This window comes from Balaenoptera musculus, chromosome 6, assembly GCF_009873245.2.
Source record: "Balaenoptera musculus isolate JJ_BM4_2016_0621 chromosome 6, mBalMus1.pri.v3, whole genome shotgun sequence".
NCBI classification, from domain to species: Eukaryota; Metazoa; Chordata; class Mammalia; order Artiodactyla; family Balaenopteridae; genus Balaenoptera; species Balaenoptera musculus.
Genome location: NC_045790.1, coordinates 40,839,881 through 40,859,319, shown reverse-complemented (window position 1 = coordinate 40,859,319; position 19,439 = coordinate 40,839,881). Strand labels below are relative to the sequence as shown.

At 45.1% G+C, this 19,439-nt stretch overlaps 1 protein-coding gene across 4 annotated transcripts in view; it reads right to left on the bottom strand.

Moving 5' to 3' along the window:
• The window catches only part of MOB3B (MOB kinase activator 3B), a 241,175-nt gene that overhangs the window by 49,209 nt on the left and 172,527 nt on the right, over positions 1 to 19,439 (bottom strand). For all 4 annotated transcript variants that reach the window (XM_036855706.1, XM_036855702.1, XM_036855704.1 and 1 more), the window contains exon 3: positions 12,374 to 12,576. In XM_036855706.1, coding sequence (XP_036711601.1) covers positions 12,374 to 12,576 — 203 coding nt within the window. The remainder of the gene's footprint in view (positions 1 to 12,373; positions 12,577 to 19,439) is intronic.

Here is a 19,439-nt window from a genome sequence, read left to right as displayed (position 1 = left end):
AATTCTTTTCTTTTTTAAATAAATAAATAAATTTATTTATTTATTGGCTGCATTGGGTCTTTGTTGCTGTGTGCGGGCTTTCTCTAGTTGTGGCGAGCAGGGGCTACTCTTTGTTGCAGTGCGCGGGCTTCTCATTGCGGTGGCTTCTTGTGTTGCAGAGCATGCGCTCTAGGCGCGCAGGCTCAGTAGTTGTGGCTCACGGGCTCTAGAACACAGGCTCTGTAGTTGTGGCACACGGGCTTAGTTGCTCCGTGGCATGTGGGATCTTCCCGGACCAGGGCTGGAACCCGTGTTCCCTGCATTGGCAGGTGGATTCTTAACCACTGTGCCACCAGGGAAGTCCCACAAATTCTTAGATATTCCTCTTTTCAAGAGAGAGAAAACTTAATTTTCTCCCCCTTTCAGTGTGGGCTGGACTTAGTGACTCACTTCTGATGAATGGCAAGTGGTGGAAGGGTAGTTTGTCACTTCTGACACTAAGCCTTAGAGATACTGTAGCTTCCATCGTGGTTGCCCTCTTTAGGGTCAGGGAGCTCTGGGAGCAGCCGGCAGGGACCTAACGTGGTAAATAGTGAAGGGACATCGTCTCTGAGGGAGAGGAGGCTTGCAGAACGAGCAGGACTTAGGAGATGCGGAGGCCGAGGGACTGGCATGTACTTATAGCCTGGAGGTGAAGGGACATGGCTCTTTCAGGGAACTCTAGGAAGCTCCCTTTTGAAGTCATCTGTATCTCTCTCTTCATCCAGATCTACCTGTATGCATTTATTCTAAATTACTCGTCCAGTTACACTCAGATTCACAACGCAGTAGGAATCTGCTAGCACTAACCTCATGAAACTCATACTGATTAGTACCGTGTTCTAGTATGACATTATGGCCTAACTGGCCTTGTTGGTGGCTTGGATAGCTAACCTTTATGCACAAAATTATCTCATGGTAAGAGGTGTCCTGAAGACCACACAGTGACTACACAAGTCCTTAGGATAAGGACTGCCTATAACCTTATCCTCATGCTTTTATTGTGATAAAACTGGTGAGTGGTGAGAGAAGATATATTGTTATATTTCAGTAAGTAAAACCTTCCTGCATTCAAATCCCAAGCTAATACTCATTTGACAAAGAATCTACTCTTGTCTGCCGGGAAATTTGAACTAGTCTAGACCACACATAGCAGACAAAATTTGGCAGACTTATATATGGGCATCAAGCCATACTGACTGTTCACACGTTTATTCAAATGCTCACGAAGATAAATTAATTCCTGCTGTGACTGACATTCTGCAGCAATTTCCAAAAATGCAGACACAGTAAAGTGTAATTACGATTTGTAATTGATTTGTAATTTATGAGCATTCCTGAGGAACTGAGCAGCTCCTGAGATGGAGATTCTGACATGAGACCTAGGGAGAAACATTGAGCATACAGTTTTGAGTTTTATCTGTTCTTCATCTGTAAACTGGGAGAGAAGTGGTCTAGCAAAGAGAAGCAAACCATAATCGATGCTTAAAGAGCTAAATGGCAATGCCTCATTGAGGCAGCAGGGGGACAATTCTGAACACATCTGGCAGCCATTGGTGGGACAGGGTATTAACAGAGTATTGTAGGAGGTAACACTTGAGGCTAGAACCTCTTAGTCAGTGGTGTCCGACAGAACACTGCATGATGATGGAGAGGCTCACTAACCAATACAATACCCACTAGACATATGTGGATTTTGAGCACTTGAAATGTGACTAGTAAGATTAAGAAACTAATTTTAGTTTTTATTTAATTTTAATTAATTTAAATGCAAATAGCCACAGGTAACTGGTGACTACTGTATTGGACAGTGCAGCTCTAATTAATGTGGTTTCATGGATTCTTTAAAACCATGAGCTTCTTGAAGAATGGAGATATATCTTACACTGACACTCAGCACACGTCTGACATATAGTAGGTTTTCAATAAATGCTTATTAACAGACCCTCAGTAGCTAGAAGAGGGCTGCCTTTATAATACGGAACGTAGATTGTTTAAGACTGTTTAGTTAGTATTTCCCAAAGGGTGTTTCAAAGGCTTAGACCCACAAAATGCTCTGGAAAGAAAGAACTCCCTGATCAAATATATCTGTATGTTCTATATCTTGCTTGGGGGATTAGGATGCATGACAGGGTACTAAAGAAACTGGAATAGCTTTATTAACTCACTGTCTCCCCTAGTCATTTGACCATGGAACCCCTTTTTCACATAATACCTTTGACATCCCCTAGAACTAGTAGATTCCGGGAAAAATACTTTGGAGGATGCTGAAATAATGACAGGGTAAGAGGAAGACTTCCAATGAATTCCTTGAAAAGTAGGGTCCCCGATTTCTAGCACATGGTCAGCAGATAATAAATATTTATTGAATGGTCTAGAAATGTCTCACTTCCAATCAAAATCAGAAGCAGTCTACAAACCATTCCCACTCAGCAAAGGTAAAGAAAGAAGGCAGAGTGTAGCTGGCAAATCTAGGTATTCTCAGGCTGCCGTATTGGGTACCTGCCGAACTAGAAGATAATCTGACATGTATGAATTAAAGGTATGCAATAGCAAATTACGTGTAATAGCTCTGTTTGCTATTACATGTAATAGCAAACAGAAAAAATAAGAGTTATTGAAATATACTAATATTTTAAGATTCTGTACTTTAAAAATTTAAACCAAGCAGCTAAACACTGAGAATTTGTTGTGATTAGAATATCAACCCCCATACAAAGGAATGACCAATCCAGAGATACAGGTGGTGTAAACGAGGATGAAGCATTGGTCCCTGGGGATAGGAGAAGAGAATGGTCCTCTCTGAGAAGAAAAATGATAAAACAAGAACCTGACTGAGACCAGGACAGAAACATTTTCCTTAGTCACTTCTGGTCTTTAGTTTTGCTAGTGCCTTAGTAAGAAGGGATTGGAATTAACTCTAGACCCACACCATAGTTTCAGCTAAAAATTATTTGTAGTTATTGTACATACACTTACGCTTAAGTTTAATAAATTATATATAGGACTTCCCAGGTGGCACAGTGGTTAAGAATCTGCCTGCCAATGCAGGGGACACGGGTTCAAGCCCTGGTCCAAAAATCCCACATGCCGCGGAGCAACTAAGCCCGTGTGCCACAACTACTGACCCTGAGCTCTACAGCCTGTAAGCCACAACTACTGAGCCCATGTGCCGCAACTACTGAAGCCTGCGTGCCTAGAGCCCGTGCTCCGCAACAAGAGAAGCCACCACAATGAGAATCCTGCACACTGCAACGAAGCGTAGCCCCTGCTCGCTGCAACTAGACAAAGCTTGTGCGCAGCAACAAAGACCCAATGCAGCCAAAAATAAATAAATAAATATTTTTTTTTTAAAAAAACACTGTATATAGACCATTCTATGGTATGGGTTAATCTCTTTTCAATAAATCCTTCCTATTCTCTTTTGAAACTTGAAGTTAGAAAAAAAACAAGAATCTCTTCAGATCTAGTTAGGTAAAGGAATCTGGATGGGAGAAACTCCAACCAAAACCGTCAGTCAAGATCATGGTACCCTCTGCAGTGAGGTGCCCAGACAAAGCCTGTCCCTGCAGGGCTGGATGCGTTCCATGTGAGTGATCCACAGACTTCGTCATGTGCTTTAGATCTGCCCACTGAAAACAGAGGCTTCAAAATGAAAAAAGTGTACCTATTATACAGATAACATCACCTCAGTGTTTACAAAGATGCTGAACTCCCCACTCCAGGAGCGATCACCCCATATCCAGGGAAAGCTTAATTATTTAGCCCATGTGATTGTGCACATCCGCCTCCAACTACATTCACAAAAGGGATGCACCAAAGCTAGCCTGTTCCTCTGAGTATCTCTGTCACCTGCGGACCACCTTGCTCCTCTGAGCATCTCTGTCACCTGCAACCACCTTGCTCCACTGAGCATCTCTGTCACCTGCGGACCACCTTGCTCCTCTGAGCATCTCTGTCACCTGCAACCACCTTGCTCCGCTGAGCACCTCTGTCACCTGCGGACCACCTTGCTCCTCTGAGCATCTCTGTCACCTGCGGACCACCTTGCTCCGCTGAGCATCTCTGTCACCTGCGGACCACCTTGCTCCTCTGAGCATCTCTGTCACCTGTGGACCACCTTGCTCCTCTGAGCACCTCTGTCACCTGCGGACCACCTTGCTCCTCTGAGCATCTCTGTCACCTGCGGACCACCTTGCTCCTCTGAGCACCTCTGTCACCTGCAACCACCTTGTTCCTCTGAGCATCTCTGTCACCACAGCTCTGAGAGGGGGGAGGAGAGGGCATGGCCAGAGACAGGAAAGAGCTCACTCAAAACCCTTGGTCCTGGGCACACAGGCCACTTGTCATGTTTAGCTTTGGTCTTTGTTGGTAAGGCCTTTTAAAGCATAAGGTTTGATTTTTCTGATTATTATAAAAGTGATGCATGTTTGTTACAGAAAACTTGAAAAGTCCAAGTAGACACATATACAAAAGTATCACCCATAATTCCACCAGGAGGGAACTACTCTTGACTCTTTTTGCCATATTTCCTTTCTCATCTATGATTAGATGATTCTAGTAGACATACTAATAGACAGACATATGATTAGAGTGATTTTCCAATACGGTTTTGAATCTTGTTTTTATTACTTAATATTATGTGTTGTGATTTTCCCATGGGCATCGTATTCAACTCTAATTGATTATATTTTAGGCCCTGAAATAAAGCAGACCACATCTCACCCCTGACCCGGTTAAAAAACAAAACAAAACCAAAAAATAAAAACCAACCATCTCCCATCGTACAAACCAGAAGCAAAAGCTCACTGGACATCAGCAAAAGATGAATAAGTGGAACTCACAAAGACATGCAGCTGATTTTGCTCCATTCCCGCTAACGCAGCACAATGCAGTTCATTGAAAATAATCCCACATTCCTTTGCCATTTTTCAAATTGACACTTTAAAATATGTCTGCCAAAGCTCCCAAAATGGTCTCTGGCAGGCTCTCCCACTCAGCTCTGGGCGTTTCGGTTGCCCTGAACAACCACCCCCAGCTGATGCCATGCTGGAGACAGACAGACACACACACACACCACCTAATTTGACAAAGTCCCACGAATGCAAACTCAACTCCAGTGACCCTCTGTGCCAGGTATACCCACTCTGTTGGCATGGTGGGCTTTAATTCATGAAGGCCTCACTAAGCAAAAAGGAAAGTCACCTTGGACCAAAGACAATAAGGCTGTTGACACACCATGTCAAAGATCATAGTCTCAGTAAGTCAAGCTGGGGGGACTCTTGATATGATCTCGTTCATATATGGAAGACTGAGGTCCAGAGATATTAAATGCCTTGCTCAGCATCAGACAATGAATGTGGTAGCATAATAGTGGAAGCATCCTTGTAAAGGCCAAACTGCCAGGCTTCAGACTCACAGGCTGAAGCTCTTTCTTCTTCAATGCCTGTGTCCATGTTGGAACCATTTGGCTGGAAGTGAAAGAACCCGCCTGACAAGAAGCAGCCCAGAGGCCTTTGCACAGATGGTGTTTCAAAAGAAAAGATCCTTTCAAAAGCCCCACAATGGCTCTTCATTGCTGGCTATTTGGGGGAGCAGCTCTGGCTCATGTGACAGGCTCTGCTTCTTTTCACAGTCCTGACCTGCTCTGGCCAATCCTGGCTACTGCACTCACCCAAGCGTCTCCAAGGGAAGCGTGGGCATGACCTGGCCACCTCATACGGGAATGCAAGGTCATCATATGCCTGGGCTTAGATGGGCTGTGCTGGGTCTTTATGAGACAAGGCTTTCCAAGTCTTTGGTCTGCAAACTGTTGTTCTTCCATCTGGCCCTAAAGTACCCAGTTTTCAAGCAGTGGTTTTGGTGCTAAAGCCTAAAATCATTTGGTGCATGAACCTCAATCATTAGCCAGCAGGCACTGCCTACAAACTGGGGGAGGAGGGGAAGCTTGGGCGTGATAAGATGTCAGTAACGAGAATAACGAGGGAGGTTGAGAAACTGCCCACCACACCTGTTTGAAGTAAAGGTAATAAGTGTGGGGAACAGAGGAAACAATTTACGTGAAGAATGTAAGGGAACACCTGGAACTCAAGAAATGGAGCTATCCTTTATTTCTTGAAAATGTGTGCATGCCAGGCACACGGTAAAAACTCAGTGATGGGGTGTCAGGGAAGTGGGAGGGTTGAGGAGCGAAGATGAATGAGGCTCAGTTACTTTTCTTTCCGTGAAGCCCTCCCGTATGAGGAGTCTCACTTCCTTCGCATCTCCCTCTCCAAGGCTTCTTTCATCCTCACCCCATGCAGCAGTGGGGAGTGTACGGCTGGGGCCGGGGTGGAGGCACGGAGGGAAAACTCAAAATCCAGAAACACATCACAGAGCTGAATAGTACTGTCCCCGCTTTGTTCCACAGATCACAATCTCCATAAGATGTCAATAAGTGATGACAAAAGAAAAAAGATTTCAGCAGCCAAACGCAGCTAAATGGGGGGCAGGGGGCGCTACACAAAACCGAACCAGTTTCTTCACTGGATGACTTCGCAAGGCCTTTGATCTATGATTGTCCATCGTGAATCTTCAGGGGTGGAGATGATGTAGCATTTCGAAAACTCATTTGATCAGGAAAAGAAAAACTGTTTTCACTGATTACTCGGGACTGACATTTTGAGGAATACTCTTGGCCGGTGCTGATCCGTAGATTTTTCTTCTTTGCTTTACTTTCCCACCTCACTGAGCTGACCCCCCCATCCTAGAGAAGAAGAAGGGATGATGTGCTAACAATAGTAATTTTCAAATTTGAGAGTAATTGTCATGTAGAGTCGTGCCCATGAGAGAGTGGTCTGGGAACCAGCAGCATTGACATCACCTGGGAGCAAAATGAATTGCGCTGCAATCAGGGGTACCGAATCAGAAGCTGCAGTTTGGCGAGATGCCAAGGTGGTCCATATGCACATTGAAGTTTGAGATGCAGACCGAGGGTGCTTGGTACTAGGCACTAACCTCAATAATTCTGATTTGGTGTATCCAGGGTGAGGCCCGGGTACGCACATTTTAAAATACCACTTCCAGGACATTCTGATGCAGCTGGTGTGTGGACCCCTAAGGAGAAACACTGACTTAATTAAAAAGCTCCTGTGGCCCAAGTGCCCTGCTGTAAGGTAACCGAACAGCCCTGTGCTAACATTTGGTTTCATGGCAGCACCTCTACAAGCTAGGTGATGGTATAATCACTTTCATTGTTAGAAATAAGGAAATGGATCCCTGGAGAGAGAAGGTGAAACTGCTGGACTAAGGTCACCCAGGGGTCAGCAGGTGCCTTAGGGTGAACAAGGACTCTCCTGTCTTTCCTCCCCTGCCTCGCCAACCTCTCTCCTCCTCCTCCTCCCTCATCTGCTCTTTATTCGCCAGCTTCTGTATCGCTAACAGCCCTCTGAATCTGCTTTTGTTTTTAGTGAAAGGCTAACAAAATACTGCTGCTCTCTGTGCTTGCTAATGATAATCCTGATTAGCTCCATTCTGTCAGCTGACTCCCAGGCTGTCCAGGGCCAACAACAGCCTGCTTATTCAATCAGGGCCTGGCCCATTTGCTAATTATCATTTGGGCTCATTTTCTCCAACTGTGAACTTGCTCGAGTTCAAGTCATCTTCAGCTGTTGCATTTACATGAAAAATAGATCATTTGTCACGTCTGTGTCTGTTGATGCTCCAGCCTCCCCCTCCCTGTTGGAGACCAAATGAAATCATGTATTTCTCTGGGTTCCCAGGCTGCTGCTGACCAGCAGGTCCCAACGGGAGCCATGAGGCAAACCCTGTGGACAGATGGACGTGCTGGCCTTCCTCACTGGGCTGCCAGGGTGACCTCTTCCCAGCTTCTGAATTCCAAGCTGTATCCCCCCTCAGAGGCCTGATAGGGTGACCAACTGTCCCCGTTCGCCAGGAGCAGAGTTTTCCCAAGACATGGGATTCTTCTGTGCTAAATCTGGGAGGTTTGGTCACTGTACACCTGGCCCACCAGGACACACAGACAATGTGAGAGCATTCAACATCCTCCTAGGTGATGTAGTTGGAATCTGGAGCAGGGAACTGACGGAGCCAGGGTCCCAGCTTTCTCTGTCAGGCCTGAGGCTGAGGATGCGTCCCTTTACTGCTCTGCACCTTATTTTGCTTTTAATCTCTACTGCTAATCCGATAGCATGAAGCTTTATTTCCAACTGTGGATAAGTGGAGGTCTGCAGGCACGTTCTGAGATGAGGGTGGCACCAAAGAAGGAATGACTAGTGTGTAATCCCTTTGAATGGGGATCATCCTCAAAGTACTCTTCCGGATTCAAAAACACACTAAGCATTTATTAGGTACTTGGCAACATAGGCAATACAAGCATATGTCCCGTTTACTCCCGGCCCTCAAAGAGTTGACAATCCTGTGGGAGACACTAGTACAAATACAATGAACTATATCTGCTACAAGGCTACCTAGGGGATCCCCAAGATGGCAAAAGGCCATGGGAGCTGGGGAAGGGAGAATTAGGGTACCTCTGCTTACTATAGGACAGCCACTGTCCATTCGTTATCTCATTTAACAGCCCACATTTCTTAAGCACCTATCGTGTGACTAACCCATTTAGTTTTTACAATTCTATTAGTATACCTATTCTACAAATGAGTAAAATGAGGCTTTGAAAAACCTTGCTCGAAATCGCGAGTTAGTGAATGAAGGGTCCAGGGTTCGAACCCAGAGAGTCTGAGCCTTGTGTCTCCTGCCCTTGTGGGGTGCTGTACCCTCAACACAACCAGTGTGTTGGGCACTCAGCCAACATCAGACAAAAGTAACAGGGCAGGTTGAGGAGCACGGCTGTGCGTGGCGGGAACATGGCGGAGAGAAACGTGAGGTGGGGCTTCTGCATCCTACACTGTGGAATCCCAAGGCATGACATCGGGAATGTCCCACTGGAGGTGTGGCGACTCTGGAGCTGTTGATGCTCAAAAGGAAACTGGCCTGACAAGTGCTGCCCTTCTGGCCCCTAGCTGCATTAGATTCTAAAGAAGGTACTAGAACAGGAAGCCAAATGCCTGACTTCTCCATCATCCTTCAAGGACCAAAGATGAGTGACAGTCATTATTTTATATTTTTTTAGACTGCATTCGTCAGTTCTCAAAAGCTTATCTTTCTCATACAATTAGAGCATCTGAGTAACTTGCCTTGCATATATAGGGTACTTGATATATGCAAATCAAATACATATGTATTGATTTGATATAATATGACTGATTTTAATACTACAGCATTGCAATAGTAGACTTGGAAGTTAGGTATTCCAGCACTTTCAATGTTGAAAGTGCTCGTTTCAGTAATAACAATCCACCAGTGCAATATTCTTAGTGGACATTGAACTGTGCTAAGATAATGACTGTCTTCAGAAACATTCTCAATATCTTTTTCTGTTACTTTATAGGTTTCGATTTGTGTAAAATGAATACATAATTTCAGACAGTCAAGCATTAAAAGCACTTGTTATTAATATGTACTAGCATTGAAATTAATCTCCCTGTAATTAAAATTAACAAAACATAAAGGTAGGCTGTTTCAAGCAAAATTTAAAGAACTATAAGCTTCTGGGAAAAAACATGATATCCCCTCTTGCTCACACCTACTGTTAATAATTCCTGGTTAATCCAAGCATAGTTTGTTCCCCATCCCCTGAAACAGGCTCTTATCTATTGATAGAATAACTGGGTTGTTCCAGCCCTTTCTGTGACTCAGACTTCAGGTCAGTTCCCGGCACTGCCAGGTGTTAGAACCCCTGGGGCCCTTCTTCAGTTGTAGAAAATACAGTTGACCCTTGAACAACGTGGGGGTAAGGGGCCCCGACCCTCCATGCCATTGACAATCCGAGTATAATTTATAGTTGGGCCCTCCATGACTGAGTTTCCTCCGTATCTACGGGTCTGCATCCACAGGTTCAACCAACCTTGGATGGTGCAGTAAATGCAGTATATAGCGTATAAGTGGACCTGTGCAGTTCAAACCCATGTTGTTCAAGGGTCCGCTGTAACTGAGAGTGCTCTGATGGCAAAGGAAGGCTTTCTCTACTTGTTAACTTACACTCGGCTTTGTCCTACAATGACCTCCATGCTTCCGTACGTAGAGAAGAAATTAACATTCAGCTCTCTCCATCAGATGTTCCTGCTCCTTTAACTCAGAGAAACCCAAACTTGAGTGCTGAGGAGAGCCTCTTCCTTCCAGTGGACCTTTAGGGAAGGTGTCTCCCCTCCACCTGAACATGTCAACTGAAAGCAACTGAACCAAACTCCCCAGAAGCAGGACCCATGTTCTCCTGGAGATCAGAGTGCTTTCTCCACCATCTTTGTTCACCTGCCCCTATCCACTCTGTCCTTAACATTTTCTGAAATTAGCTTTATCAACTCCTTTCAGGCCTTTAACTCCCTTTTGCTGTTTGCACAACCTTTTCTGTTTACCCACAACAGCCTTTATATAAGACAAATGAGCAAAACCTCACCATGATATGTTTTAGTTTCTTTCCACACTACTCGTCCAACTGAATTCAGAGACAACTTAGTTCTTGCCAAGAGCTTTCTAGAAAGTGGTTGTGAAAGAAAATGAAGAAAATAAATGCTTTAGCCAATGATATATCTCACTTGTACCCAGCGAGTCTTGCTTTGTTCCACAACTCTTGAGTGACACACAGAAAAAATGTGTTTTTTTGCCGTGTATTCTCAAAGCGTAATTATAGATTTCAAGTTGAGAAACTCTGAAGGTGATATATAAAATTCCCCAACATCTTCTTTGCCAGATACAGGCACTCTACTGTATTAAACATGTCTTTTGGTTTTTGTGTTTTGATTCTTTAATATCTGGGGCCTTGCTGAAAATGGAGGGATTGCCCCTTCCAGGGCTGACCAATTTCTAGAGATAGTAGACAACTCGTCCTTGAGCTGTTTACTCACCAATCAATACAAACCAACCAATCCAGAGCCCACTCCCCCAACCACCTCCGCTATGGCCTCTTACTCTTAGGGCTAAAATCCCTTGGCCCTAATCACCATAGCACCAGGTGACCAGCTAGGGGCAGACCCCCTGCCCCAGAACCTGCTGAAATTACTCAAATTAGTCCATGTTTAGCCTTCTTACACTGCCTCGCCCATTCCTTCCCAGGGAAACCACAACAAAGGCTCCTGCCCGTGTTTTCCCTGACCAGTCTGTGTCCTTCCCCATGTGGTCCTCATGCCATGGTATACCCCCTTCTCTTGGGATCTGTAAGTAAAACAAACTATCTTTTCAATGGCAGTCATCTCTTTTTTTTTTTTTTAATTCATTTTTATTGGAGTAGAGCTGCTTTGGCAGTCATCTCTTGATCTGTTGGCCTTACCATACATAAATAATTTTAAAAACCTATAATTTAAAAACATGTACATCAAGAGAAAGGAAGACAGGCTAGCAAAAGACCGGTCTGGCCCCTGTGCTCAGGCCATTGTTCAAATGGAGTTGGATGAAATTTAGTCGCTCTGTCACTTATATTTAGCAAAACTGCCACTTTTAACTGTTTCAGGAAAAAAGCATGATTTTACAATAAAGCACTGATTATACTGGATAAGACGGTACTAGATAGAGTTGCTAGGGATAGCTGTGATGAGGGTACCATAATATGATATATGTCACAAAAGATGTAGGGCTTTTAGGGGCCCTTGACTTCCAAAGCACAATTTGAGTCCTACTGTAAGGACAGCCTATAAAGAAAATGAAAGGACTCCCCACTCAAACAATAATAGTAAAGTTTTTTTAACCAAGTGTTCTGGATTCTCATATATTCCATTAAAACTGCACTGCAGGAGATTCAGTATGAAAAGCAAAGTCCCCATGATACTGTATTCTCATCTTGGGCTCACCTCTCTCTATATCTCTGGAGTAAAAGCTACTCAAAAATAGTTTAACTCGACTTTGTGTATCTAGCAGGTGCCACCAAGTAGGTGCTGAATATTTATTCACTGACTGAAGAAACGTTTCTTACCTTCTTTGGAAAACAGTGTAAGAGATGACATAGAGCTCAAAGATGCCCATTTAAGGGGTTAAGTGAATAGGTGACTGGTTTTGGAGCTGAGAATTAAAGCTACTTCCTCTGGCCCAAACCATGGCAATCCCAGGGAGAAATGTAAGACCTCTGTTTGATGGCCACGCACATCTTGGCATCTCCTGCCCTTTAGCTGACCTCTAACTCCTGTTCAACTCTGAAGTCCTCTGGTTAGGAGCTGGCCATCAGTTTGCACGGGCGAGGCAGTGTTCTGTGACAAGTGGCTGAGCTCCTGGGGGGACCTGGGTGCCGCCACTGCACAGTGACACTTACCAAGGGCTCCAGCTCCTTGCGGTCTATGAGGTTCATCTCAGTGACGAAGTAATAGAAGTGTTTGTAGCAGGTGTTGACGTGGGCCTCCGCGCCCATCACAATGACCCGGTCGAAGTGGTGGATGTAGACGTGGACGAAGACCCGGAAGAGGCGGCATAGGATCTTCTTGCAGATCTGCAGGAAGTTCTTTGGGAAGGGAACACCTAGAGAAAGGGAAAAAGGGAACAAAGCCATGATGGGGAAGCTCTGGCAGGCCCCGAGCACACGTGTGAGGCTGGAGAGCAGTCCTGGACCCGGGCTTCTGGGCCAGCCTGCAGATGCCTGGCTCCGTGTGGGCAGCTGCATTGGACATTGTCTGAAAAAGTGGCTAAAACGGCGTTAAATTCAAACACCAACAACCACGAAAAGACCAAACAAATGAACAAAGAGGGCCAGGTGTGTTTCTTTGGTTATATCTTTTTTGGTGCAGATAAACGCGCAGAAATATTTATTTTTAGATAGAAACAGGCACTCTCCCTTCTTGCTTTTTTACTTTTCCCACTTTTTAGAGCCCAAGAAAGTTCCTTTTCCTCTTATCTCTAATATAAGAAAACTGGTAGAAGGAGGGCGATGATCCAGGGAGACTGGCACTCCTTGACACAGAGTAATAGGGAGCGGTGAGGACTGCAGCAAATTAGAAAGCCCTTTCTCATCAAAGGAAGCAGCCGCTGCACAACTCAGTCAGTGGTGGTCAGATGGCGAGAGGCCCGGGGCTGCGAGATCTGGTTTCGCAAGATGATTCAGAAATCTGGGGTTCTATATGAACTATCTGGAGTTCTAGTTTTAAAATGATAGCAATTAACCTGACATTTAAAAAAGAAAAAAATACCGCAGGTCAAAACAAAACATCTTCCCAGGATAGCTCGGCCTGCAGACTACCAGTTTGCAAATTCTGATCCAAACTTTTTCTGAGATACACTGTTTCTGAGATGGGCAAATGCAACAAAACTTCATGGAAACTTCGCATTACACTTATTGTCACCTCATCTCCTTGAGGAAGGTAAGAGTTGGGGGTTGTTTTTCATAACACAGACTGGGTGAGGGGGCAGAGGAATCACCCAGATTTCCTGTCTGATGACCACTATTCCCAGCTTGGTCAGAGCAACAAATAGAATCCCAAGCCCACTTCCTTTCTGCCTCTCAGACACTGCTTAAACTCTTGGCATTTACACTGTTCTTAAGTAGTGACGTCATGGATTCCAAAGTTAAATAGCCTTTGAATTCCTATTCTGCTCCTTTTCCAGCCATAGGACCACAGACAAGTTATTTAACCTCTCTGAGCTACAGTTTCTCCATATGTAGGATGCAGGTAAAATTGCCAATTGTCCTGAGGATTAGAAGTGACACCCCTTGTGACTTTTTTTTTTTGTCAGTTAAGGAGGAGTCAAAACAAGGCCTTTTTTGCATGGCCAGGAGTGTCAGCATGACTAAAACCCTCGTACAGCGCCCAGGACAGAGTAAGCGCTTGCTAAAGGGAATGACACCTCCCCCGCCCCGCTCTCTGCTTTGTAGATCTGGAACATCTAGCTGTTGTTATAAGGCAAGTAATTACCCTTATCAGGAAAAGGCAGACATGACCACCAGCCTTTCGGCAGAATTGCAGAGCTGCACTCAGGGCATGTCCCTGGTCCCCAGGAAGCCTGGAGTTTTGCCGTCCGTGCCTCCACAGGGTCCCAGTGGCAGCTGTCTGGTAGAGACACTCTGTAACGGGATCACCTGGAACACCGAGGGCAGGATGAGCGACAGAACACAGCTGGCAGCTGGCAGAGGCAGGAATCTGCCTCCCCAGGGTCCGGCACTGATATTGGCTTTTCTTCCAAAACAAAGTGGCAACATATCAAATGAACCCAGGGAGAGACTTGGGCACAGCTTGGCAGCTGACTGTCTGGGCAACAGATGCTGGGGTTTGGGGGTGGGGTGATGTAAAGCTGGCCAAAGGTGGAGGGCAGCCCCCCACCGAGAGCGGATGGGTGGTTTTCTCTGCTGAAGGGGGGGGGGCAGTGAAAACCACTGCTGCCAGGCTGGGAGAAGGTCTAGAGGCTTCAAAGAAGCCTGAGATCCAGAGGTGATGGAATCCCCCATTATCCATATTCAAGTGTTGATTATGTTCCCATCAGAAGGGGAGTCCTGGAACCATACGGAGACAACAGCAGAGGTTGGCATGTGTTACTTTCGCAACCTGTCTGGGATGTAGGTTTTACTAGTCCTGTATCACAGATGAATAACACCAAACACAGATTAACTTGCTCCAGGACACTTAGGTAAACAGTGGCAGGGCTGGGATTTGGACCAAGTCAGCCTGATTCTAAAATCTAACAGATCTGGTTATGTTTGGAGTGTGACTCTCTCTGCCAAGGATAAAAGCACAGCTTAACTGTTGAATGCAACGAGGCATCTAAAGATTACTCTTTGGTGGCACAGAAATATAATTTTAAAGAAGGAAAGGGGTGAGGAGAGAAGGGTGAAAAAAGTCCACACCCTTGGGAGCCACAGATCCGAGGTACTAAGAGGTCAGCTAATAATCTGAGGCCCCAAGGAGAGATGTGTTTTCTCTGCTGGTGCCTTAGACCATGGACCTGGGACTAAGAGTAAAGCCAACCTTTACTGAGCACGTAACAAGTCTAGGTACTATTATTGTTTCCATCTCATAAATGAGGAAACAGACTCAGAAAATTAAGTAGCTTCCCCGGGTCACGCAGCTGACAAATAGTGGAGGGGTTTGGACCCAGGATTGTCTAACTCCAAAGCCCATGAGTACCCACTACCCTGAAATCTGGAGATGTTGCTCTGGGACTCTGCACACACTTCCAGCTCCCAAGCCCTTCCTTCCTGGGTGGCCTGAATCCCCCCAGGGGCGCTCACCTTTCACGTCACCAGCTGCTAGGGGACACAGGGATGGGGGGTTTCAGCTGTGCCAGTTCGTCTGCTTGACCTTTAAAGCCGGTGCCCACACCCCACACACTGACTGAAGGTAACGCAAGATCTTGGACACACCAAGGATGTTCATGGCACTTGTTGGGTCCCTCTAGAGTGTCCCCAATCTGCATCCCCCCACACCCCCCAAGTCTCTACGTCTGATCAGCTTTGAGCTCTTGGCTCTGCCCTCCATTCCACACCTGGTCTCTGGCCTTGCCTTTGGCCTTGAACTTGGTTTGCTCTTGCCTCTCGCATTTGGGCTATGGCTGGGAATGATCTTCACAGTATAGAGAAGAGCTGGTTTTAGAGTCTAGAAGACCTAGATTAAAATCCTAGCCCTGTAACTTACTAGCTGTATAGGCAAGTGACTTCATCACTCTACTTCATTACAAAATGGAGAAAAACATTTACTTTCTAGGGTTTTTATAATAGTATCTGTAATGTGCATGGCACTTGGTGGGAACTTTGAGATGAAGTCCTACTTTTGTTATTTCCCACTTGAACTCCTTGGGTAGGAAGGAGCCCAGCCTCAGATCTCTTGGCTCTGGCTGCTAAGTTGGCCCTGACTCTTCCACCATCCCCTTCCTTACATGTAATTCATTCTTCAAAAGTGAACATTGCAAATGGTTCAAGTCAGGACATGCTCAGCATGCACCATAGTCACCCCCAGGCCAATTTGGGAAGCTGAGAAGTCCTAGGCTGGATTCGTAGGGAGCCTAAGAACCCTGGTGGGTTCTCTGCTAAGCCAGAGATAAAATCCCAGCTCACAGAGTGTGGGGTTAAGAATAAGAAAGCTGTGTGGCATTTGGGAAATTCATTCAATATTATTGATGGTTCAGGGTCCAATTCTACAGTTTGTATACTATCTTAGCCCTTTTCTCCCTTTCTCTTCTGCATTCTAAGTGTTCGGATTTGTGTGTGTGCGTGAAAACTTTAAATAAACCGTCAGAAGGTGGGAAGTGGAAGAGATCACCCCTCTGGATGTCCACCACTTTGGTGGACCCTGGAACTCTCATCCTGTGTAACTGGCCTCACGGCAGCAAGACAGGGTAAGACTCAGTGCTGATCTACTCCTTTCCCTGACAGGCTCCAGAGGGACCAGTTCATGAAAATTAAATTATCTGAGGGTTTCTTGTCTTCATGGTACCGGTAGGAAGTATCTAATCTCCATTAAATAGCCACAGAAAAATGAACCCTGAGAGAGGCCTGATATGTGTATGTGTGATGTCATTTATTCCCAGTGAAATCCTGAGTAGTGATATTATTATTTCAGTAATTTTTTTTTTTTTAATGTAACTGTGGCTTAGTTCAGCTAAAGTGTTTGCCTGTCCCCACAGATAAAAGGATGTAGAGTAGAGATTTGGCTCTGACAACTCAGGCCCTTTCTTTGGCGTCCTGCAGTTACAGCTCCATGGCACAGAGAACCTCACTGTTAAGATGACCATTTTTTGACCTCCACTGAGCTCAGTACCTGGCTTGCAGAAGAAGCTCAAAAAAATGTTTGTTTGTTTTCGATAAATGCAGGCTAACAGTAGGAAGAACGAAAGGCTAATGAACCATCTCAAATGGACACTGGACTTGTTATCATGGCAGCCTGAACCTGAGGAGAACATGCAAGGCTCTGGCCAGAGGGCAGCCTATGTGTTCCACGGGGCACCAATGACCCAGCTCAGGACTGTATCCAACCCCGTCCTTTTGTCCCTTCTGCTTCTTTGAATACATATGATACTGGGGACCCTCCACTTTTGTACTTCCCAAGGTCTGTGTTAAAAATGACTAATTCTGGGAGATCCTTGGCTAAAAAAAGAGGATCACGAGGTCAAGTATACTTGTCAAAATGCTGCTTTTATAAATGTTTGCAATATACCTAAGCATAGTAAAGGATCTGAGAATTCCTGTAGCCAAAAGTCCTATTTAACTCTGGTACCTCCTTTTTCCCGTAATAGCTATTGGTTTAAAAGAGTCTGTAATCAGACTCCCCAGGTTTCGTTTCTGGCTCTACTACCTATTAACAAGGTAACCATATGCGAACGGCTTAGTATCTCTAAGCTGCAGTTTCCCCAACTCGAAAGAAACAGGGATATTTATGTTATCTGTAGCTCAGGGGGTTGTTGTGAGGATTAAATACACACACGTAAAAGGCTTTGCTAATACTTTGCAGATAGGAAGCACTCTCGTGCACTGTTAGTTTTAGTATCTCATGGACCAAATGTTCTTTGTAACATACTTTGGGATTAAATTCCTCCTGCATATTTATTTTCAGGAGGACAGTCTTGGTATTAATCCATCAATCCTGAACTTGCAAAGAATTTAGAGTGGTAGGTACTCAATTAAGCCCTGGATGATATTTGGCTTTGCATTATTTTCTACAAATTTCTCATATTTATGTCTTGTATTACTGTTAAGTTCCCTGAACAAAGGGACTGTTTTATACTTTGATTCTATCTTTAAAAGCACCTGGCACAGGGCTAGGTAGGGAACACTCATCATTCAAAGTTGAATCATAAGAGAGCAGTGATCTTATTTAGTCAAGATGTGAATCCATCATCGCCTACTTGGGGGAGGAAAAAAGCCTACAGCAGAAATGATAGCTTTTTGTCAGAGTCTTGATATGGTTCTGGCATGGAAGGCTACACAATGCTCTTCTATGGAGGAGAGCTCTGAGATGAAGAACATTTTCATCTAGCCTAGGGGGTGGGAAGAAAGAATCTGAAACTCCTTTTTTTATCATTAAAACCTCCCTTCTTTACCTTTCAATATAGTTTTTCGGGGGGGGGGGTGATAGTTAATTTTCAGTCACTGTACTCAATTAGAAAGTTAATGCCAGACAATATTAACCAGCAGTCATAACTGAAATAGATTGCATATCTGAAGGATTTGGAGTTAAACTTTGACTAGTCTTATAATAACCCAGACAAACCGTCCGACAATAATCTCAGACAGATATGTATTGATCATATAGAAAATAACCTTTGGAATAGGTTAGAGAGGCTTTTTTTTTTTTTTTTTTTTTTTTTTGGCCATGCCATGCAGCATGCAGAACTTGCCAGACTAGGGATCGAACCCATGCCCCCTCCATGGAAGCGCGGAGTCTTAACCACTGGACCGCCAGGGAAATCCCTATAGAAAACAACCTTTGAACAGAAGGTCTCTAAATGATTTGCAAGCACGATTGATCTCAGAGCCTCCCCTTCCTCTACCCTACCCTGAGCCACAGCCCCTGACTCTCAGATTCAAGCTGGGAAATTTCAGACTCCAAGAAGCTGGCTCGAAATGAGAAGATGTGTTCAGATGAGCTTCACAGAGAGGTGATAGACATCTAGGTGCTCAAGGATAGATCTGGATGGCTCGGGGCAGGCCGTGTGGCTTGGTCTCTGCAAATGGGATCCGTGAGCCTAAAACGGGACCAGGCTGAACTCAGATTCCGGAATGAGCCCAGGCAAGATGCCTGGGCAGAGGTCAGAATCCCAAACCAATCACTCACATGTGGTTCCAGCAGGAATTTGCTCCACAATTAGACTCAAAGCAAGACTAGAGTTTGCTAAGTGATCGGGCCAAGGAGGAGGCCAGCCAGAGAGTTGGGGTGAAGGCGGAGGGTGCAGTGAGCCTGCGGGGCTTGGAGCCCCTCTTGAAGGCCTGACCAGGCAGCTTCAGGGCTCTGTTTCTGCTGCTGGTGAGGACCTGGTACTCGGCCGGGAACCAGCGTCTGACAGAGCCCTGCTGAGTTTATGAATGTGTCTAACCACAAACTTTCTGATCTCCAAGCCACATTGAGTGCGAGAGCTAAATCAAGCATGGAATATAATAATAATTTCTCTGGGGCCCCATGCGGATTTGCCTTTCATCTCTGACTCAGTAACTATCCTTTCTCCCAAACAGAACTGAATAAAAATTCCAGTAATTTCTGAGCTTCAATCCATTTTCTTTCTTCCTCATCCCCTCCCCTCCCCTCCCTTTCACTTAGCCCCCAAATGTCCCATTCAATCCTTCCTTTTCAGGCACCTCTGGAAAAAACCCAAGAAGTTGTCTAAATGGCTTGTGTTTTTTTCTTTTACCCTTTTATGGAAGCTGCAAAAGGAGAGAGTCCCTCAGAGAATGCGGAGATGCTATG